Source organism: Lycium barbarum, chromosome 6, assembly GCF_019175385.1.
Source record: "Lycium barbarum isolate Lr01 chromosome 6, ASM1917538v2, whole genome shotgun sequence".
Lineage (NCBI taxonomy): Eukaryota > Viridiplantae > Streptophyta > Magnoliopsida > Solanales > Solanaceae > Lycium > Lycium barbarum.
In genome coordinates, this window is record NC_083342.1 from 115,382,794 (window position 1) to 115,408,185 (window position 25,392).

At 33.6% G+C, this 25,392-nt stretch overlaps 1 protein-coding gene across 1 annotated transcript; it reads right to left on the bottom strand.

Moving 5' to 3' along the window:
* Window positions 1-6,822: 6,822 nt before the first annotated feature.
* LOC132600027 (AT-hook motif nuclear-localized protein 22-like) lies at window positions 6,823-8,733 on the bottom strand. Its single transcript, XM_060313162.1, has 2 exons — window positions 7,864-8,733; window positions 6,823-7,776 (listed from the first exon to the last, which is right to left on the bottom strand). Exons 1-2 carry the CDS (start codon window positions 8,337-8,339, stop codon window positions 7,323-7,325), a joined length of 930 nt encoding a protein of 309 aa, XP_060169145.1. The 5' UTR covers window positions 8,340-8,733; the 3' UTR covers window positions 6,823-7,322.
* Window positions 8,734-25,392: the final 16,659 nt, after the last annotated feature.

A 25,392-nucleotide genomic window follows, 5' to 3' on the forward strand; every position in this document is an offset into this window, starting at 1 on the left:
ATACAAGCTCTTCTTCAATTTGCAAACATAATTCTCTTTACCCTTGACTTCAAAACCTTCTGTCTGCTCCGTATAAATTTCTTCATCTAAGTCACCATGGAGAAAAGCAGTTTTAACATCCATTTGCTCAACCTCTAAATCTAGACTTGCAGCCAAGCCCAGAACAACCCGAATGGATGACATCTTCACAACTGGAGAAAATATTTCATCAAAATCAACTCCCTTCTTTTGATTAAAGCCCTGGACAACCAATCTAGCCTTGTATCGTGGAACTGGGTTACCATCTTCATGTTTCACCCTAAAAACCCACCTATTTTTCAGAGCTTTTCTATCTTTAGGAAGCTTAACCAGATCAAATGTATGATTATCATGCAAGGATTTAATCTCATCTTGCATAGCATCGAACCACCTTTCTTTTTCTTCACTATCCATGGCCTCATCAAAACTTTCAAGTTCTCCCCCATCAGTCAAGAGTACAAACTCATTGGGAGAATAACGAGATGAAGGTACTTTCTCTCTGATAGATCTTCTAAGAGAACTCACTGGAGCATCAATAACAGCTGGTTGCTGGCCAACCACATCATCTTCCACTGGAGCATCAACACCATCATGCTGGTCATTCTGAACATGATCACTATCTTTATTATCAACTTGATCTTCATTATTTTGAATATTTTCTTCAAGTGCAATAGTTACAGGAACTGGATCAACATTAACTAAGCTCTCATTGCTCTGAGAATCAACCTTCTCAGCTTTGTCAAAATCTTCAATTGTCTGGTCTTCAAAGAACACAACATCACAGCTTCTAACAAGTTTCTTCTCAAGTGGATCATAGAAACGATAGCCAAATTCTTCTTGACCATAACCAATGAAGATACACTGCCTAGTTTTAACTTCCAGCTTTGACCTCTCATCCTTAGGAACATGCACAAAGGCCTTACACTCGAAGACTCTCAGATGAGCATAAGAGACATCCTTACCAAACTAAACTCTATCAGGGACATCACCATCCAAAGCAACAGTAGGAGATAAATTGATAACATAAGCAGCAGTATTAAGTGCTTCTGCCCAAAATGAATCTGGCAGCTTAGCATCTGAAAGCAAACATCTAACCCTCTCAACTAGAGTTCTGTTCATCCTCTCTGCTAAACCATTTAATTGAGGAGTCTTTGGAGGCGTTTCTGATGCCGAATACCCTGCTGTCTATAATAATTATCAAAAGGACCAATGTATTCACCACCATTGTTTGAGCAGATGCATTTTAGTTTGTTCCCTATCTATCTCTCAACCAAGGCCTGAAAAGTATTGAACACATCAAGTACTTGATCCTTAGACTTTAAAGGAAATACCCAGAGTTTGCGAGAATGATCATCAATAAAAGTCACAAAGTAAAGTGCACCACCATAAGAGCTTACTTTAAAAGGACCACATAAATCAAAATGTACCAACTCCAGCAAATCAAGCTTTCTTGAAGGTGAATGACTCTTAAAAGAAACTCTTTTCCGTTTCCCGGCTAAGCAATGGACACATCTCTTTAACTTTGCTTGTTTCACTCCAAAAAGCAAATTCTTCTTAGCCAAGGTATCAATCCCCTTCTAGCTCATATGACTGAGTCTTCTATGCCATAACTCTGATGAAGTATCATTCTCCACCAAATTTACTGAGTCACCACAAATGGAGCCCTGAAATAAGTACAAATCAGATATCTTGTTACCTCGAGCCACAATCATTGAACCTCTAAGAAGCTTCCACTGGCCACCACCAACGGTTTGATCATAACTCCCATCATCAAGCTTTCCTACAGAAATTAAATTCAGACGAACATCTAGAGCATGCTTGACATTGTTAAGAACCAACCTCGAACCATTCTTATTTTTCAAGCAAACTGTGCCAATACCAAATACCTCAACCTCACTATTATTGCCCATTCGTAACATTCCAAAATTACCCGGAGTATAAGAAAAAAATAATTCCTTCTTTGGCATGACATGAGAAGTGGCACCTGAATCCACAAACCAGGTAAACTCATCACAAACAAGATTGATATCATTTTTACCACAAGCAACAAGAAGATCATTTTTCAGCTACAATAGCAACACATTGTTCATTATGTCCATCTTTCTTTTGCTTTTTCTGGTCTCTCTTAAACTTGTAGCAATGTTTCCTGATGTGCCATTTCAAGTGATAATAGTCACATGTAAGATTCTTGTACCTGGAGGATCTTGACTTGCTTCTACTTTTACCTCTATCATTTTGACCTCAGAAACTGCTTCTCCCTCTGTCTTTAATAACCAAAACATCGGAGTGTGAAGCTGAAGAACACGAAGCTTGAGATCTTCTTCTCATATCATCATTCAAAACACCACTCTTAGCATATTCCATAGTTACACCATCACTGGGAACAGAATTAGTCAAAGAAACTCTAAGGGTTACCCAAGAGTCTGGCAAAGTATTAAGAAGCCAAAGTCCTTGTATTTCTTCATCAAACTTGACACCCATTTCAGATAGATGATCAAGAACACCCTGAAAATAATTTATATGATCAGAAATAGGGCTGCCCTCTTTGTATATAATATTCATCAACTGTTTCAGTAAGAACAACTTATTATTGCCAGTCTTCGAAGCATAAAATGTCTCGAGCTTTTCCCACAAGCTTTTAGCATTTGTCTCATTCACAATATGATTTCGAACATTATCTTCAACCCATTGCCTAATATAACCACAAACCTGTAAGTGCTCAAATTCTCAATCCTCATCTTCAATAGACTCGGGTTTCTTAGAAGCAAACACAAGTAAATTCAATTTCTTGACAAATAGAAGATATTTCATCTTGCTTTTCCAAATATGGTAATTACTGCCATTTAAACAAACCATCTTGCTCATATTTGCCTCCATCATTCAAATAGACAATCAACACAACCAAATACAACCACAAGCTCTTATATCACTTTGTTGGGAAGAAACAAGTAATAACCAAATTGCACGTCGAGGTAACAGCGCAAGAAATACCCAAGTCAAAACTTCTCACACTAGTTGAACCAAGAGAAGACAATAAATACTAGCACAAATGGAAATTCGGGCAACAGCTATACCAACAATAAAATAGCAAAGCAAGCAAAGATAAATCGAATGCAAGAGACACCAAATTTACGTGGTAAAACCCCTTCAAGGTGAAGAGGAAACATCCACGGGACCTCCGGCCCACAAAAGCTCCACTTTAACCAACAAGATTTACAACAACAAAGCGAAGCACGGAGCAACAATACATGAAAGATAGCACCAAAACTAGTGAAGAAAGGAGAGAAATCACCCCAAAAAATGAGCTACTGTTCGTACTTGAAAACTGGATCTACAGACCACAAAATCCGATCTCCACCGTTGGAATCGAAGAACCAGATGTTGAGAATCCCCAGTTCAAATTTAAGCACGATCCAACGGTTAAGAAATTGGAAAACGCAATTTAAAGTGGACTGCTGTAACAGAAAATTTCTGGACGAAAATCTGCTTTCTATCTCACGTTTTTCTCTCTATATGGCTGCTATGAATTCACTCTTGTGTTTTGAAAATAAGACCTAAATTGATCCTATATATAGAGAGGAATTTTTGGGCAAAAGTGGTCTAGTCCAAATTGAATTAAGTTTTATTAATCCAATTCCACATAGGAAGGAAAAACCTAAAAACGTAACAGTTTCGTCACTGCATATTTATTTAGTCACTTAGTTGCCTATGCCTCACACTCAGTTCCAAACATTCGTTATACTGATCGATCGATATATGAAAGAATGAACATTAATTTTCCTCCCTTTTCTTGATCTTTTTGAGCATGTTGTCTAACCTCCTTACTTTGTAAAAAGAATGAACATTTTCAACTAGAAAAAAATATCATTATCAGTATTCGCGAGTTTTGATAGCACTTTGTCTGCCAAACTTCTCATTTTCATTTGAAAAAATGTGCCATGAAAATTGTGCTTTTTTGCTCGAAATATTACAACCTTTTCCGAGACTGTATAAAGAGCATATGAATACCTCGGGTGTTTAACTGTATCACTGACTGTATTAAGGAAATTTTATGCAATCATCACATCATATAAATAAAGAATTTGAATTTTATGCACCGATAGTATAAGTTCTTTTTATACCCTCGCCACAACTGTAGCAAATTAAATTTATAGTACTGTATACGGTAAAAACCGGATAAGCGTTAAACCGGTGAGACGAGGAACCGAGGGAAGAGAGGCACAGGAACGTGCACGGAGACTTTCGTTTTGAACCGGAGGAACGCCTAGACCGAAACCGAAGAAGGGCACCATTTGGTCCGATTTTCTCCATGGCCGGGTCGGACCCTCGTTAGTCCGGATGATTGAGGTCGTCGGTCCGGGAGATCCGTTGCGCGTCTGCCACACGTCGATAACGTCCTGTCATGCTCAACTGCTAACCGTACGGGTGTCAGATCATACGGCCAACCTAACCCAACCTAATCCAACTCATAACTTTTTTCTTTATTCTATTATTTTTTATGTTGTATGAAGCCCATGGGCAACACTATAAATAAGGGGCATTGTCCTCCTTTTAGGGGGTTGGCTCCTTCTGGTCAACATTCTTGTAAAAGCAAAATATATACAAAATCTCTCACATACATCAGATTGGTTCCATATTTGTTGTGTTCATTCCGTATATTTCTTAAATCAAACAACGCTTATTTGCTAGGTGATACATGAGTCTAGAACAAATCATTGGTCATCAACTGTTCCTCGTAGCATAGTCACATATTTCTTTTCTCCATCACATAAACTCAAGATAAAGTCACATATCCTATACCTCACCAACAAAATTAATTGATTACCCAAATTCGGGGTAAACAAGTACCATCTTCATCAGGTCATCAATGGCTATAAGATTTACTTGTAATGACTTATAAGTAACCTGATTGTGTAGATAATTTAGCCGCCATCATTGCATACAACTAAAAACTCAAAAGATAATTACAAGCAACTTTTCATAATGAGCAAGACTAGTGATGTAAAATAAGACAGGTAACTTACAACATGTTAAAAACTCACATTACGCACTAGCTACTCGTGTCAGCGTGAGGAATTTTTTCACTATCAGGTTCACTCAAAGAATAATCTTGAAAATAAATTAGGTCACCTACTACAATAGGCAAAGAGAACATCATCGTATAAATTTCTTCAATATATATATATATATATAACTTAAAACTCTTTATGTTAACCGTTCTAGAACCCTAAGACTTTCTGCCTCTTGAAAAGAAGAAATTATGGTGGATTTGATTGATTATTGAATCCTTTTAAGGTTGAACTTAGTATGCACAAAGAATGAGGCCGAATGCAGTGAACAGCACTTTAAATTTAAGGCCATTCCTGCAGTCACCTACTCATTTACTTCTAGCTCGGCAACTACTTTATTTTTGAAAGATTTAATTCGGATGACTCAAAGATCACTCTCAAGTTAATATCTTCATTGGAAGCTTATGAGAATAATGAAAATGATAGCTTGAAGGAAAAAAACAAAAAGTAAACGATAAAAGACTGAAATGAAAAGTAGTCTTAGCTCCAAAATGTGGAGTATAATGTATATGTAGTCCCTGTATAATATGTATATATAACAGTGTATAATAAATGTATAATCTATGTTATCGGTTAGAAAAAGTAAACGATGAACCTAGCCGACTATTTTCGTAAAGATCCCAAAGCTAACTCGTAGGTTGAGAATTACCCAATATTATATATATATATATATATATATATATATATATATATATATATATATATATATAAAGACTCCTTCCCATCTCTAACTAGTTGATGTCAAAACTCAACACCCCGCACACGCTCAGGCCTGAGAACGGGAGCGTGAATAATAAAATATGGGTCCAACATCGAATAAACCAAGAACCAGGATGAGCTTAGCTCTCGGCCTTTTAGCCCTGATCAATGTGGGCTCGTACCACTTTTTGCGGACTAGTTAAGGGTAAATTCATATAACAGAACCTATCTTTGACAAAGTGATAAGAAATGAACCTTCAGCTTAACTCAACTCTAAAAACCAACTATTGGGATGAGGATTGTCCTATAAAGAGTCATTTCTAAATAGTTGAGGTAGAAACTCAGCAATATAAAGCATTACTATAGATAACATTAGGCATCAATATAGGCATTATTTTAGAACCCACTCTTATATTTTAGAACTCATGTACAATCAATTGTGGCGAAATCAGAAATTTTATTAAGAATATTTAGAATTAAAAATATGAATAAAAAGTAGTACTACAATATATTTCTCGTATATGACCACCTTTCTTCTGCTATAACTTTAATTCTACATATAAGGCCTAAATTCTGAATCTATCACCGAACTGAACAGGAGGAATGGGGGTTGAGGCCTGAGTTATAAAGCAAGAGCAGAAGTTGTGGCCTGTGGGTAATACCTTAGTATGGAAGTGAAAGTGTTAGTTGCCTCGAAAAGGAGCTAAGTTCAGAGAAGTGCACGTGTAACCCCCCACTACGCAATGTTCATGTCTGCCTCTCACTTCATAGTATTAACCCTAAATATAGTATACTTATAAAAGTTCAGTCAAAAGAGCAATCACTCAAAGAATACTAAATGCCCATACCTCTCTGCATGTTCTCATTCTTTGTCCCTCCAATACTATATTTCTACACCTCTCTTTTTTTTTCTACATCACTGCGACAACTGATGTTATAATGGCGCCGCTTCTGCTAATAATGATGCTACTTCCCCCATAAAGTTCCTCCATAATTATCATCACTGTCCTCGCGGTGTCAACTTGAGTAGAAGAAAATATGATATACAAAATATATAGTAACGATTTAAAGAACTACCGAAACTTCGAACCTAAACTATTTTTTTTGTAACTAAAATATAGTAAAAATCTAAAAAGACTGTAAAATGGAGAGGCTTTTTGCTTCTGCAGGAAGTAAAAGATTGATTATTATCTAAGATAACTTGAGGAAAAATTCATGCCCCCTTCTGTTAACAACTTTTTGCTACCATTCACATAAAATAAAGAAAAACCCACAAATGATTCTTGAAATTTTACATCCCTCACTAATCAAAATGTAAGTTCATGACTAAGAAACAGATCAAATAACTCCACAAACTCGACTAGCACTTTAAAGAAGTAAAGGTGATCAATGATGGAGAAGAAGTTGTAGTAGAAGTACTACTGTACTATAATATTGGATTTCGGAAACCATGTCCAAGATTAATAAAATGCAAAGAGAAAAAAAAAAAAAAAAAAAAAAAGACAACTAGTTTTTTGAAGTTTCCCAAATTTTTTATCAATAAGGAGGACGACCTCCTGTTCCCCAATAAGCATCAGTTGGTAATTGACATGAATTTAGTAGATTTGGAGGCAACCCTTGAAGTAAATTAGCATTTGGATCATTACCACCCATAATTTGCTGTGCAGCTTGATGTTGTTGATTAGTACTTACTATCCCACTTGTTGGTAAAGCCCCACTTCCTTGCTGCCCCACCGGGGATTCTTCATCTTCAAGTGGAAGCCTTTCATATGCTGCATTTCCAAACGAAGCCGCCATAATCACCACCGGGCCCGAAGCATTCAAGGGCCCGACAACGCTACCGCCTACTACTTGGCCTTGTCCTCCGGCCAAGTATATCGTCAACCCTGATGCGGCTGGTGGTGCTGGCGGTGGTAAGTATGAACCAGAAAGCGATAAGATTTCGAATCTTCCATGTAGAGTTACCACCGCGCCTGGAGACGCTGGTTGTCTGACAGTTAAAAATTAAAGTGAGAATACATATTACAGGACAGTACTGAATTTGACGCAAATAGTTTGTGGGGATAAAATATTTTACCTAATTGTAACGTTTGTAACAGTTCCACTACCACTTAATATGCAAACACCGCGTTGTCTTCTGGTGGCGAAAGTGGAGATACTGTCTTGTATATCACAGCCACTGGCGATTTCCATAACGTGAGATCTAAGAGCGTTAGCGCTATCACGAGTGATTATGATGGGTGGTTTTGGTTTGTTCTTAGAACCAGCTGGTCTTCCTCTTGGTCTTCTGCTTACTTCTCCACCACCTTCTCCTCCCGTATTTCCTTTGCTGTCCATAGAGCCTGATTCAGGATTTAAACTGAAGGTATCTTCGCGATCCCTTTTCTGATTTCGATGTCCGCTTTGTTGTTCGTCTTCAGCTTTCGTTTGTAATTGTTGTTGTTGTTGTATGTGATGGAACTGGTGGTGGGGATTGTTATTCTGTTGTAACTGAAGATCTCTAGTGTGAAAAGGAGGTGGTAAAGGACGGCCATGAGCTGCTAACTGATCCATCTTTTCTGGAAGCTTGTTCTTGAAGTAGAGCTGAGTAGTATATATTTTCTTGGGAACTTGCAAATTCTAGCTGAACTGAGAAGAGTTGAAGGTGAAATCAATGGGTTTGTTCTAATTAACCTTTACCAGAAAAGAGTTGGAAAGGGAAAGTGAAGTGACCTAAGAAGATTTCAGCTGAAAGAGATGAATCAACCATATTTGTATAGTAGTATAAGTTGATATATAACAAGTGAGTTGTACAATTCTTGGTTTGATCTTCCTTCTCTTTTGGTGAGGGTTTGGAGAAAATGAAGAGAGAGGATGAGTTGGAGGAATTTGATGCTTATGTTTGATGATAGGATTGTGAAGGTGGGTTTGGGGTTAATAGCAAAGCTAAGTTGTAATTGGGTTAGGGTTAGATGAGGGGTAAGGGGGTGTGGTGTATGGTTGGGTGGATGATGGGTTCAGTTTTGGTAAGACAGACAGCGTGCGTATGGGCGGTGGAAACATGGGACCCACATGTCCTCCTTCTTTCTCTCTCTTTGGTCTCTCTAATCTAACCCCACTCTTTAACAAAAACTCCTGTGAGGGTCCCTTCCTTGCTTTGGGTGGCTGGGGAGAGCTTTCATTAATCTATTAACATGTTGTAAAATGGCTTTCGCCTTGTGAAGGCACATACATTGCATGTTGACACAAAGTTGATTACCATTACTCCATCAGTCCGATTTTACACGGGTGTGTTTGACTATGCATGAAGTTTAAGCACCGTTTGGTCATGAGAATTATTTCATTTTATTTGGAAATCAGAGTTTGGTCATTTGGAATTTAAAAAATACCTAAAACTTTTTTTTCACTTTTTTCACTTTCAATACATTTAAACAACCAAATATTCTTTGCAAGAACTATAACCAAACACAACTCCATCTTCAACTCCAACTTCAAAATTTCAAATAAAGTGAAAAATATTTGATTTTCATGGCCGTTGCCTACAAAAAAATAAGGGAAAACTTTAGAAACTTATGGTCTAAAACAAACTATAGAAATTTTGTGTGGCTAGAATCCATTTCATTAAGAATAAAAGGGTAAATTTAATTGTTACTAAATATAGAAAGGTCACATTCTTTTTTTTACTGATTAAAAAGGAAAGAGTGATAATTTGGGCGGAGAGAGTAACTTTTAAATGCTAATATTAGTGCTATAAATAAGTAGGTACATATTTAAATAAAAGATTATTGATAATATGTAATTGATGTGTTTGATAAAAAAAAGTTATGATAAATTGTCCCTTTGATATAATTTCTTTTATTTTTACATAAATATTTAAAAATTTAAAAATATCTTTGTAAGGAAAAAGATAAACGATGGGTATAAAATGGAAAGTAGTTAATTAGGAATTTTATTTTGAAAAAGATAGTTTGAGAATTAAAAGTATATATTAAGGATAAAGTAGTAAAAAATTTGGTTAAACTATACATGAATATAAGCTGAAAAGCATAAATTGAGAGTGACCATCTTGTAATTTTTGATTGATTATGAGTTATAAGCACTTTGAATGTTATCATAAGACGTAAATAAACCCAAAAAATGCTTATGAATAAATTTAGCACTTACCCAAACACCCTCATATTCTTACCGTACCTTAGCTACACATTTTATTTATCTTTAATGACATGGCTAGTGCAAACATGAATGTTCAGTCACCTTAGAAGTGAGAGTATTGATACTTGGTGGTGGTGTTGGGTGGGGTAGTTGAGAAGCGTTACTAATGAATTGGACCCGGAATTCACGTAGAGAGTAGGTGCCATAACAAGGGAAGAAGAGAAAAAGCATCAAAACTCGTAGTTTAATGCAAAGGCAAATAGCTAGAGAGGTCTTTTTTTTTTTTTGGCAAAGGTGATAAAGACAGGCAGGGCAAACACAAGAGTGTGTGCGTGTGTGTATTTGGCTGCTCCCCCAGAAGACACGGTCTGATCATCTTGGATGGCTTTATTGTTTTTGGGGAATTGTCTCTTTCTCTCATCAATTCCTCCAACACCCCACTTTTCCTTGTTCTTTTTTTTTTTCTTCTTATTTTGGGTCTATATATCCCTAGATCCGGATGTCAAATCATTTACTACTCCACCACGTCGTTTTATTTTACATAACGGCTTTGACTCTATATCATTTTTTTAAAAAAAAAAAAAAAAAGATGAAGAACGGGAAGAAATGGAAGAAGAGGAAAAAAAAATAGGTTTAAAACTTCCCATTGAAAAAGTTGTGATTTGGATAATCTTTTAATAGTTATAATAATGAAAATAATAACTAAGTCTCAATCTCAAACAAATTATGATCATAGATCATATTTATTTTGAGCTCAACTCATGTCATTACCATAACCGGTGGCGGATCCAGAATTTTAACTCAGGGGGTTCGAAAAAAATAACAAAATCTAAATATAAAAATTAATGTTGTTGATGGAAATTGAACCTATAACACTAAAAATAATTTTGAACACCCTGGATCGCTTGAGCTAATCTTTTACATTTATTTAGGGTGTTCAAAAGCTAATATATATACATAAACACAAAAAATTTACTCTATATATACACTGTAAATTTTTGCCGAGAGTGTTCGGATGAACACCCTCCGTTGGCTCTGCATCCGCCCCGGACCATAACCATTAAAAATAGAAGTGAAAATATATAAATAACAAAAGTTCTCTATAATTTACTATGCATATCTACAATAATGTCAAAATACTCCTAGAAAATCAATAGGTTCAAAATCAACATAGTAAAAAAGACTAAAACCTATTTCAAGCTAGTATATATCACCTATGTTAATGTTTTTCCTTAATTTTGCCCTATTTTTAGCTAAATCTGCATTCCAAGAACTTGTAGGTCTTTCAGATCAACGCCTTCCGTGTGATCTTAAATTTATCTCATTCCTTTTTAATATCTTCCCTCGCCATATATAATTTCATTCCATTGAATTGGTGCATCGCAGGACACAACTAAATAATCACAAGCGTCCTTCTCTCATTTTAGAAGATTGGAACACTTATTTTTTCCGTAACAGCTGAACATGTTACGTGACCTATTCGGAGGATCTTAACAACGAAAGTTGTGCGTGCCAAGGTGTCTATGCAAATTAAGATGGCTAAAAAAAAATCATTCAAGTCAAGCGGGAGAAAAGTTTGTACAGTACTAGTATTAATTAAGCCTTCTTTCCAACAAGATAATACTCCCACCGTCTCAATTTATGCCGTATGTGACATTTTTTTAGTCTGTACCAAAAAGAAAGTCATCTTTCTATAATTAGAAATAACTTAACTTGAAAATTTCGTTTACCCTTAATAAAATGATTTATAGCCACACAAATATTTAAGGTTTGTTTAGATCACAAATTTTAAAATTCTTCCTTTTTTCTTAAACTTTGTCCCAAATCAAACGATGCTATATAAATAGGAACGGAGGGAATAAGAATTATTCTAAAGTTTATTCTATACAAGCATAACTACTATGCGCCGTCAAATAAAACCGTAGTTTTTACTCAAGCAACATCCAAATAGAGCCCCACCCTAAAAATAATTATTATTAACATTGGCCAAACATTTTTTTATAGGCTAAAATCTAACTATTATATTTGTTAGAGTTAAACACGGGTCAGACACGGCATATAGCATTATAGCTATCGCAACTCCTATCTTTGTATTCTGCTTGAAAATGAAATGCTTCTTCATAAAAGATGCATTAATCCTTCGTAAACAATATTTTCTTTAAAAGAAGGAAATTTTAAAATCTTCAAATTAAGTCAAGATTAGTCAATATATAACCAAATGAATAGATAAATAAATAAAAGAGTGAGTAATTAAATGCACCTGCGAAGCTTAAAACGTCGCAAAATGGACTATGCGTTACTCATCGTATGCGGCTATCTATTGCAACTCGGTATGATATTAAGGTAATTAATTAGTAAAATATTTTGATTTGCGGTAATATCATCTTTGATTCTACGGTTATTGATCCTGTATATGAATAATTTATAACTACCAATGGTACATGGTCATTTCTAAAGTTTAAAGGGTGGTAGCTTTATCCTTCTAAAATTGATTCTTTTTCTTTATAACATTTGAAGAATCTAACCAGCTCAAGTTGAATAATCACATCACAACAAATATAAACTAAAGTGTGTGAACTACATAATAACAATATATGCCAACTAAGCTGGATATATTGTCACAAGTCGACTGATGATAGTAGTATATATTTCGGCCTTCTAGTGACAGGGAGTGGCCATATTTTCAATGCAAAAAGAGAGGAGTTTGAGGAGAGAAATTAATTGGTCAAAGAGAATTAGTGAGTGAGTATGCTGCTATTGGATATAGAAACCAACAAGAGTGGGCGTGATTGAGAAGGTTAGTGGGTTGCACTGACAACTGACATATAAAGTATTTTGCCACCATGAGCACCCTGCTACTTGTGCAATTTGTTCTATCACAACAAATATATAGACAATGAGGATTTATACCATTATCAATGAAATTTAACTTTTGATAGGTCAGTTATTATTTTTTATCAAATGATTAATTATATTTATTAAAAATATTTTTAAATGACCTTGGCCGGACGAAGACTGGCCTTTGAATTAATGCACGGATTATCGTGTAATTACTTCTACATCATCAATGCATAAGATGATAAGAACATAAACTCTTATTTTTATTTTTATTTTTCTTGGAAAGAAGTCTTGACATAATAACTAGAGTTTGCTTCATGTGACCAGACGGCCATTTATAGATTCAAGTCATAAGAACAATACATTGAAAACAATACAAAGCAAATGATTGACAGCATATGATAGACCTAATGTTATTCGACCTATGCCGAAATTATGAGTATTGGGAGAGTTTAGTGCACAAACAACTCTGTCTTAATTTTTCTTTATTATGAGTATATGTATGTATGTTTGAAGCTAGATATTGGTCACTGAAGCACGTTTTAGGGAAGTTAATGAAGTTGCCGTGTTAAGTGATCAAAACGCAATACAATATCTATTTAATTAGGGGTAGTTTAATCAAATTATCTATTTTTGCGTAGAAATTAATATTTTCTAAAAGGATATGCAAATGACTAAGTGGACACTCTTTGAATCGGAGAGAGTACCTTATGTTGTGAAACTTTATTTTGTGTCACACACGACGAACTCAAGTTATGTAACCCTTTTTTTGCCTTTCATAAATTAGTAGACCATCTTACAGTTTTGGATCCACAAACTTTGAATACATCAATTTATGAAACAAAAAGTCTCACGCCACTTGAGTAAATTGTGTGAGTCACAAAGTAAAAAGTTTCGCCTATTCGCTATTCTGAAAGAGACAAAACCGATATTACGTTGTCCAAACTGGTATCTCCATGGAATGAGTCTTAATAGTATTTGGGGTCGTTTTATTCAGAGACTAAATCATCCTGGAATTATAGTCCTGAAATTATAATTGTTGAATTAATTTATCCCATCCACAGACTCCACTTTGTGAGATTATATTGGGTATAATGTTGAACTAATTTATCCCACATCCAAGATAGTATAATCTCAAATTTGATGGGGTAAGGGACGATATCCAGAATTAAGTTTGAGATTAAATACTGTGATTGACGATCAACCAAACACAGTATAATTTTTATCTCAAACTTAATCCTGGATATCCATATATCAAACCACCCTTTTACAGTGTTGATAAAATGCCTTCGTTACCAAACAAAAAAAGTTGAATGAATAATTAAATCAGTCAAAAACAGTGAAAATGGTCGCACCTATTAGCAAAAGTTGTACTCCTTCACTGTTAACCGATTAATATTTTATAGGGTTCATACTGATGACTTTCTTCAATGTGTGCAGTGTGAGTGTATTTTCATCTTTCAATATCCACCCACAGCAATTACAATTCTTGACAGCTTATTGGTTCTTCAGTGATTATTACTCCTCTCTTCCTGCCAAAACCCCGCACGCCCTCTCTCTAACTCGTGCACTTCCACTTCCTTTCCATCTATTTTTTCTTTTTTTTTCTTTTTAACTCTTTTTTGTCCAAACACGCATTGCATCACTTACTCTCTTCCCTCATTTAAAGTTTTAAGTCACACATATTAAAAAAAAAAAAAAAATATATGTATATATATATATTACTCCCTCTGGTTCAAAATAAGTGTCTACTTAGCATTTGACACACCCCTTAAAAAAATTATTAACTCTTAAATTTAAATAGGTATTTTGACTAAATTACCCTTAATTAAAATTTGCATGTTTTGGGATCTGATCGCTTAACACTTAATAAGGATAAATCTGAAAAAATAAAGTTAATTTTTTCTTGATTAGGACATTTATTTTGAACCAAAATAAAAAAAGGCTTAAGTGGACACTATTCATAAATTGGAGGTGTACTTTTTCGTTATCGTGCTATTTTAGCCATCACTTCAATTAATTTCACGGAGTACCTGTTTTCTCCTAAGCATAAAGAGTATATACTTGAGCAAATTACATTTAATAGATTCCTTAAATGAGTTATTTCTTAGTATGTGCCTCTCTTAGTGTAGTAAAGGTGGAATTGAGGGGGAAAATTAATGCATTTTTATTTTTTAATTATTAAAATATTATTTTTACTTACAGATGAAAACAACCGATGAAAGTAGTTTGAGATAAGGCTTGAACATAGGCAGATCCAGCACTCATTATTTAGTCATTGAGTGTGAAGTGTAATGACATCAATATTTCTTTATACAAAGTATATTTCTATCACGTATAAGCGACAATAAGTCAATTTATATATGAGTCCTGTGGAGGTGCCTCGTTCTCTCAATTTTATCTAAATAAAATCGAATCCAGTGTAATTGCTATCAAAGCTTCCTTAGCAACATTTTCAAAAGAATGAGTGTCGATCTCAAAATATTAGTCTATTGATTGTATACAATACAAGTATCATTCAATTTAAGCATATACTAAGAAGCCTCACCGCAGCAATTCGGTATAGTCAACGGTGTAATCAGTGCACCTATATATCAGACCATACTGCTCACTCGGGCAAATTAACTATGCTTATCAATAACGAAAATTTTCAAATACTTTGAGGTTGCAAAGCAATTCTAACCTCAAATTAAATAGTTTAACCTTAGCAAGTAAAATTTAATGTGAAAAAAAGTACAACTTAACCGAGACGAATCCTATTGAGCTAACATTTTAGAGTTGTCTACCTTACTAACTAGCTATAACATCTGTCAGGAAGGTGGCTGCTTGTTCTATGAGCTCATAGTGACAAATTCCCTCTGTATTATTAAGTCCTGTTAATTTAAGATGCATGGTCCTTGCTGCTAATAATAATAACATAATATTGTTATTAAATTATTAATCTGGTTAGAATAATGGTTGACAATTGGATAATGAAGAATCTACATAATAATGTGGGGTCCTTCCCCAGTACAACCGGCCCGCCTTCTTCTCTAATCTCTTAGCACAGGAAAATAAATTAAAATTAAGAAGGGGGAAATTTAAATACCGAAATTTTACAAATAAAAAGAAAATCAAATACAAATCAAATAATAGAGAAAAACCATCATTTTCAAGGGCAGTCAACGATTCTCCCACCACCTTTCCAGGAACTGAAATTAATGCCATCCTGTTACATGTGTACGTTTTCTTTAACAATATATTATCCACTATTTTTTCTTCCCTTGTTTTAGTAGAAGGAAGTACATATCTGGCCAATGGTTTCCCAAATGATTGGTATTTCTGTTATTCTTTTTTTGTAATATAGTTTTTACCTTTGCATAAGTACTCCAATTGGTAATGGAATTTCTTCATTCCAATCAAAGTCTTTAAAAGCTTGGTCAAACAGACTAATCTGAAAATATGAAAATATGCATGTCATCATTTCATGGATTTCAAGTACTAAAATGTTGATTTTTTGATTATATATAGGCTTCTTGAATACCAACCTTGGCATTTTAATATACCAACCTTGGCATTTTAATAAGTTCTTGGGCTATGAGTCATAGTTTCATAGGAATGTACCAAAAACAAATAGCTCCATAGGAAATACTTCAAATATAAGGAACCACTTCAGTCATTCAGTAGTCCTACACTAGGACATTCTGTTCCATGTTATCGGTGGGGTTACTAAAATCCAGTTTTTTAGGGTCAAATGGGTTCATGTATATGTATAGAAAATAACTACAGATATAGTTATATATATTTTGTTTCTCATTCAGTTTCGATACTCGCATTGGAGTCTGATTAAATTCGAATTCCGTACATAGGGCCAATTCAAGAGAAGTGCTCTCTACTAAGGATGTTTTCATACTCGAACTGAGATTTCTAATTAAGGGAGGAGCAGCCCCTTAAGATATATATTCCAAAACTTACCCTCTCAATTTAGAATATAACCATAACATCGTTTAAATTATGAATTCGCCTACATATTATCCCATTCGAAATAAAACAAGGAGACGTTTTGAATGCTTACTGAACAAAGTAAGCACCATTCTTCCATGTTAATCTGACTAGAGAAAAAGATTGAGACTCTAAATCAAGATGCTATAAAAGAAATTATGACCAGCAGATTTATTTTTTGGGTCAATCCTAGCCTTCGAAGCTAAGGAATGATGAGTCCATTTATCTGTCCTTCTCCACTTAATTACTAAACTTAGTTCATGAAGATGAAACAATTTTAACTGTCACAAATAACCAAAAAGGCAAAAAGAGAAAAGAAGTGGTTTTTAATTGTTGTTTCACTTATAACATATTAATTTGTCCATTAATCTCCCATTTAATGCTTACAAAACAAAAAAGAAAACCCAAAAAAAAAATCAACAAAAACAAGATATTTCATTTTACAATATTTAAACAAGCAGGAAGAAAGTGATAAATATTCTATATGTGTAAAGCAGTTAATTTCACATAGGAGCATAATGTAAAGGAAGTGCAATTCTCCGTGATAAAATGAGAGGTCACGAGCATCAGCAAGACAAATCTGTTTCCAAAGATGTACCAACCATATTGTCTTGTGTTTAAAATCTTGGAAAGTGGGGTCTTCAAGGAAGACATGGTCTTCTTCTTCCCCTAACTTAGAAAAACATAGGAAATTGTTGCAAAGATTGGACAACCACGATGATGAAGATATTAATAATTGTGTCCTAATTAATTTAATGCTTTTCTTAATCAACTACTTGTTGTCTTATTAAACAAATGAACCCCCATTACCTTCCAATTAGACAAGCTAATGTTGCGGCAGAAACATGATCATGGACCACTATGATTAGCTCCAAAATAAATTAAAGACAGCATTATCTTTTTCCTTCATGTGAAGAGCACATAATTATGGTTTTTGGCTTTCGGAATCTTTTGACTCACAAATGTTCTGCATGTTCTCACCTTTCTGGGGACTCGCTTTTCTATTAGTGGATTCTTAGCCCGTGTTTATTGCACTTGATCTAGATGCACCAATTACCTTTCCCTTGGATTATATGCACGGAGTTGAATTTTGTTTCAAAAATATATATTTACAACATCTAGTTCATATTATTTGTATCTTAAGGTTTTACGCGCTCCTAAAAAAAATATTTAATAGCTTTGATCATAAGATTATCTTTAGAAAAAATAGAGTCATTTATTTTGATGGAATTCATAGGAAATAGGCTTGTCAAAAATGTCATCGACGGACTTCTCCAGTGATCTCATATTTCTTATGGCATCACGACGAGAACGTCTGTTGAAAATTCACGATATAGTGCAAAACAACTAATATTTGGATTACAAAGAGTATTTACTTACATTAAGTCCGCAATATATGATACTTCGCGCCGATTTAAATTTCAGAATCCGCCTCTTCATCTAATTAGAAGCAACACACGCTTAATAATATTGCACTGCATCTTTAAACAGTAATCCCTTGGTCGAATTGATTATAGTTGCACTGCCCTAATCAACTCTCACTTTTCATTTCAACAAAAAGAACGGAAAGAGAAAAGAGATGTAAACTTACTTGTCGCATACTAATTTGTCGTCATTGCTTCCTGTAGCTCTCAAGTTGAGATTAATTAAAAGCAAGTAGCAACTTTAATTGGAATATTTAAAGTCCTAAACAGCCGACCAGTTAAGGGTTATCCATGTGAAGGATGAGAGTGATCGTTTTGGATTCGACTCTCCTTAGTCATGCCACCTGCTACCCTTTGTTACTCATCAACTTCTTTATTAATTAATTAATTATAATCTGTTTGCTAATGTCCATTATTTTGGCTTTAGCATTATGTCAACCCTCTCTTTTCACATCAATTTGATTGACATTATTGATCATATATATCTTGTTTTCATGTAGGAACAAAAATTCTTGCCATTTAGACAAGTATTGGTGTTGGTCTCGTTGATGTTAACAAGTCTTTGTACATATTATTTAAGCCCCTCTCACTTGACTGGATGTTAAATCGAGAAAAAAAAATCTCTTTTATCTTTAATTAACAATCGAAGATGCAGTAAGATGATTTTTAATTTCTTTTACGGCTATTCAGAAATTTAATTTAGAAAATTTAGAACTTTTTAGTATGGAGCATTTTACCCCCTAAATGTATGCCGTCTGAATCTGAATTAATGTTGTTGATGAGTCCTGAATCGAATTATTAAACTGAAAAAAGTCTCTTTCACCTTTCATTAAAAAAAGTACTGATTTTTTGTTGAGTCAATCGTCATGAGAACTAAGTTTCGAACATCGTGGAAAGCTAACTAATCATCATACCAATCAGGGAGCGACTATGAGGAGATGCCAATTTCTTTTAATCCCACTAATTAGGTATTAGCATACCATTTGAGACTCTATTCAATAAAATTATCAAGTATGAAATCTGAACTGCTTGAAGATAATTCATTCAAGCCTTTTCAAATTTCTACACTTTAAATTAAATGTCATCCTTTTCATTTGAAATAAGGTCAAATAGAATGTTTCTTGATCTTGACAAGTGTTTTTTAACCATATATTTCTGAAAATTGCAACTTAATAGTATTTGAGGTAGTAGAATTTCTGAAATGCAAAAAGCTTAGCTTCTTATAAATTACACTTTTTCTTTTTGAAACTGAATAAATTAGTTCAGAATCTAATTCCAAAATTTAATTAGATCTAATCCATCCCACGCCCGTAACTCCTCCTACTCGCAAACCAATAAGGAAAAGAGTGTATCTCGACTTTCTACTACTCAATCTTTCACTCGTCCTTTAATGATTTCTAATTTTCCTTTCCATTATGATGTGGAATTTTTCTAAGGTAAGTTTCATAATGAAATTCCTTGTTGGTTCAGCCGATAGTCCTTGGACCGTTACACTTGTTATTTAATTTAGGAAATTAATGTCCTTGTTGAAGTTTGTCCCATCTCATACGTACAGGTTTTAATATTATTTAAAACAGCTCAAGTTCAACTATTAAGGTATTGTCGATCTGCTAGCGTAAATTTTTGGGCCTCACAACTTTGTTCCCTTGGCCATTAACCCATAAAGTACCTCGATTGTTGAATCCTGCACTTGCTTTTCATGAACGGCCCTAACAAACCTCTTATGAGTTAAACCGCCAGCGATTCGTGGATTGTTACTTCATAAAGTTCATGCTAATGCTAGCTCTTAATTATAAAGGTATAGAGGTTTTGATTCAACGTTTATATTTCCTTTCTACTTCCCTTCGTCTTTAACCTGAGATAAAGAAGAAATTAAATATTCACTCCCTCCCAGCCGGCTAACTGAAAATTCTATCGGCTCATGTTTGAAAGTGGAACTCAAAAAAGTTGGGAGATCAAGGTAGAATAAATGAGATTTTTTAAGTTACTATATTAATAGGAAATGATTCTAGCAGGATTCATTATCCACCTAGCAAGTTCATCAGGGCGCTGAAGAATTGTATCCTATAATTATTGTTTTTAAGCTAATTAAATAACGCACAAATTTAAAACATGAACTAGTATAGTCTATAGTCGATTTTCCTATTTAGTTAACCAGAGTTTAAACCAAATAGATACAGGTTCTATGCTCCTGCCAACTTGGAATAGCTAACTTATTATTATATGGAGGAGCCTCCAGCAGCAAAGTGATCAAAATTAAAAGTCATTAATATATAGTAACTTTAAACACAATAATTAAAATCAAAGGTTAGGAATTCCTTTTAGATAGTAATTATAACTAGTAATACTAATCTATTTTATATTTCAAAACATATAATAACATATACAGATGCTTGTTTTAAAGTGTAGACGATCTGTTTGTAATGATAACTTTATTGAAGTGTTATTGAAAAGCTTTCTAAACATTCTGAAAAGTCATCAACTTATTAAATAAATAATTAGAGGGTACTCTTGATATCCATTTAAATATTATCTTCTTATAATAAAGGATAAATCGAGTTCACGGCATGATCAGCAAAAGGACTTAGAGAGCAAGAAATCAGAAACTCTGTAGTTTAACTAGAACAATATGATTGCCATGAACATGACTATAACTTTACCTAAATTACTGTAAAAACAATCCGATAAACAAATTAAATGTCTTTTTCATATTCACTGTATCCAGGCAATAATTAAATTTGGACTTTTGTACAAGAGAACATGTAATTAGCTACGGATTTTGTCGGTAATTCTTAGTTAATCCATCACTAAATAGCTACTCGCTAATTAAATTTTCTTATAATCTGTAGCTAAATGAGATTAGCATGAGATTTTTGCTGTTAAGATAACAAATTTTGTCCGTCGCTAATTCCTTGTTTTCTAGTAAAAATCATTTACTAATTATTACTTTTTGTATGCACGCGATAAGTCAACAAACTAAGCGGGCACGGACAAGAAATGGCCAAATGCAAAAAATAATTTGTAGTAAAATTCTTGAAGTTAAAAAGGCCTATCCAAGTGACTGAGTGAGTATTTTTTTTTTACTTTAAACAACAGACCTCTTGTATGAGTGACAAGTTATTAGGGGGAACACCTTGCAGTTTACTAATAAACGAATGTCTACTTAATTAATTCGAATTTTATTTCATTGAAAAAGAAATATTGGGATTGGTAGATATATCATGTCCGTACAAGAGCAGCACATAAAATAGATGAAGAAAAAAAGTGAAGGGAAGAAAAAGAAAAGATAAAATTTGGACATGTTGCAACATGCCTATATAACGACCAACCTAGATCATATATTTAACTGAATTAAATTTTATACTGATAATCCTGACTTTCATGCCTAGGAACTGTACTTTTATCTTGAAAAATAATACTCTCAGAATAGATTTTTTTTATACAACTAGAATGTACATGAGGATGTTGGAAAAGTGATGATTAAATAAGTTATTATTGCAATAAATAACAACTATAGGAAGACAGCACTATATTCAATATGGCCTGTTTCATTGAATATAAACTTAATATAGGGTCCTAAATCTGATCAACAATACCCATAATTGGAAATCCAACAGACCCCTCTTTATATTTTTTATGTTTATTAGTAATATTATAACCGTTTAGGCTGTAGATATTCTGATTAGGTTTAGACAATAAAATCTTTGTTCTATGAAATCAAGGTCCTGCTTAACCCAAACCTTTATACAATTGGGATTTTGCAATATCCACAATAAGATTTTAAATATGAACTTTTGTTGTGCCGTTATCTTTAGTACTTTGTAGTTTGTACTCAGCTATTTTGAAATACATTAGAATAGTAATCTAGTTCCGGCTAGATTAAAAAAAAAGAGAAGAAAACGGTAAGCCTTTATCATTTGGCATAGGTCAAGATCTTATTGCTGAGAACAATTTAAAAACTCATTTAATTAGAAGAGCAATTTACTGGCTAGAGATTTTAATAAGAATATAGACTATTGAATTTGGTGCATCTTAGTGTAATATATTAATTAAAAATAGGTGGTTTTATTTTTATTTTCTTAGTTTCCTGTCTAGTATTCGGTACCCGTCTGGGGCTGCCTGACTACTTCAAATTGGCACCAGTAAGCCGCTCCCTAGCTACCAAAGACGATTCATTTCTCAAGGCTCGAGTCTGAGACCTCTAATTAGGGATAGAGGGATAGTTACCACTTCGACATTGCCTTTGGTGGTAAAATATGTGGTTTGATACTATGAATTGCTGGTAACATATATAGTAACATTTTTCGAGCCCTGAGTATGGGAAAATCCTTGATATGGAGCACTTCCTCCGAATGGGCTACGCGGCCCGAATCCGGAATAATCGGGCTCCAATGCGGATACCGGATGGGAAACCCCGAAAAAAAAAATATGTAGAGTAGCATTAGATTTTCCAATTTTTATTTTCCAATTACATATGCTTGGATTTGTTTTGTATTTTTATTCCGTCTTGTTTCAATGGTGGACTTCAAAGTTGTGGTTAATAATTTGATTATATTAGTATTTGCTGGGTGAAGATTAATTGAGGTCAACTATTATTTTTTCGCTTCAATTTCTCCTTCACATGGAAATAAGGAAAAATTTGCTCCTACATATCTAACGAGTAACGTCTACCCATATTTGCTTACTTTTAATTTTAGTACTATTAGTTACATGCTCGTTTTGAAATAGTGTTACTTTTTTATTCACTCATAAGTCAGTTTATATTATTATTGTCATATTTAGCTCAACCTAAATAAATTGGAAAGGAATAACCAAAATTGAGGGGAAAATAATTTAAAATCACTTATATCCATCAAGACAGAGTTATGTGAATTTTCGAAACTTTATAGCACATATCAATTGGCATTTCTATGAAGTAACTTAAGTTACTTTTGTTTTCCGTCAACTTTAAGTTACTCCCAATGACATATATCATCTAGTTGTACTCTCTTTTTTCTGACAACTATTATCTAGTATTACTGATAAAGGATTTCTAGCTTCTGGAAAAATAAATAAATAAATAAATAAATAAAGGTTTTCTAGCTTGCTTACTAGCCAAAGCCCACGTTAGACCACTGGTGATCATGAAGGTGAAATCGATTTGGGCCATAATAATACAGTGGGCTCTAGCAGTATATGAGAAAGGCCCATTTAACAAAGCTTAACACAAATCCTAGCTAACTATGCATATAATTAGATAATTTTACCGGATTATTTTTTTAAGTGAAACTTACAGAAATAGCTACCTTTTAATAGCTTCTAACAATTTATAACTACAAGTTGAAAAATTACAATTCGTAACTGCTTTTGGCTGTATTTCCAGTAAATTTCGCATTTTCGAAATACAGAGAAATACAGCGACGCTGTTGAATAAAGAACAGCTCTATTTAAGGCAATAAAAATATTTCCAAATTAAATGGTAATTTGTATTAATGCTTCCATGATTCACGCAAACTTTATGAGGTTTCATAACAGCTCACGTCTGTCAATCAAAATCACTCAATTCAAAAGTTTTTGAATTCAAAAAAACTCAACAAAATCACTCCATTCAAAAGTTGTAGTATGCCTATATACAATGGATTATAATGAAATACAGTGAAATACAAGAAACGCAAATCACCCGAGAGTAAATCAGGCCCTATTTATGGAACAATTTAAAAAAAAAAAAAAAAAAAAAAAAAAAAAAAAAAACTGGGATTCAATTTAAAACTTCTCATAAATCACGCATAACGATTATTCTTTCATAACGGCTCACGAATCTCTCTCAACTTTTATCACAATCAAAACTTTTTGAATTCAAAAATCACTAAAGATCTAAAAACTTCCAAATACAGAAAAATATACACTGGAATACAATAAAATATGGTTGATTGTTTAAGAAATATAAAGTTGTAGTATGCGTATATACAATGGAATATAATGAAATATATCAGAATTGTTTCATAAATTAGAAATACATTGAAATACAGCGAGATACAAAATCGTGAAAACAAAGTGGAGCAAAAATAGGCTATATATTTGGAACATTCACTATATTTGCGCCAAAAAAAAAAAGATAAATACATTAAAATACAGTGAAATAATACACTGAAATACACTGAAAATTAAATATAATGTTTGTTAATACACAGAAATACATTGAAATATATTGAAACATTTTATCAAACACTTGGTGGGCATGAAACTCCACAACTCTCATCAATGGTGTTTCTATACCAACAACATATTCTCTTGCTCCTAGATGATGCTACACCACCTAAGAAACTATTAACACTGTAATAAAACATGTTTCGCTCTCCATTCTCTTATTCGACATCTCTATTTCCTTGGTCATCCAAAATAGAAATCCATTAACAACATTGTTTTTCCATGACCTTCATATTTTTTCTCTTTCCCTTCACTAATTTCATCAACACTCTCAATATGAGTCATGTACCCACTTAAAAAAAAAAAAATTTAGTTGCTCAAATTTTCATAACAAGAAACTGATGTGAGAATTGAAGATGTGATAGAAACTGATTTGAATAATGAGGAGATGTGCAGAGTGACAAACAGATATGAGAATTGAAGATGTGATAGAAACTGATTTGAATAATGGAAGAAATTGAGAGAATTGGGGAGTTAATTGCCATATATTTAGGAAGAGAGAGTATATTTAGGAAGAGAGATAAACATGTAGCGTGTATGTAGGGATATGGGGGCAGCACAGTTAATTAGTAAAAAATGGGGTAGCTATGAATTGTAAAATTTGAATATAGCTACTAAACTTAAATATTAGAAAGGGTAGTTACTATCTATAAATAAGTCTTAGGGGTAGCTACACCAAGTAAATTTTTCTTTTTGTAATGTCCTTGCTGTTGCTGGAATAGTAGTGATCAAGAAAACACAATTTGAATCTTAATGTCTAAGGATGATACTTTTGTTGGAATTTTCGGTGGATCCTTGACAATATTATAGGGCACAAAAAGGATGAAAGAGGGAGATAGACATTAAGTTACAAAGGGCACTAATTATATATAGGTGCTAATAGAGTCTTATAGACTCTCACCTATTAAGTACTTTTACACACACTTGAATTTAATCATATTAACAAGTCACCTAGATAATAAAAAAGATTATGCACCTAGGATAAAAGGCATAAATCTAGACACTTGAACATTTAAATTTACTATTTGCAACAACTCCTAATATGG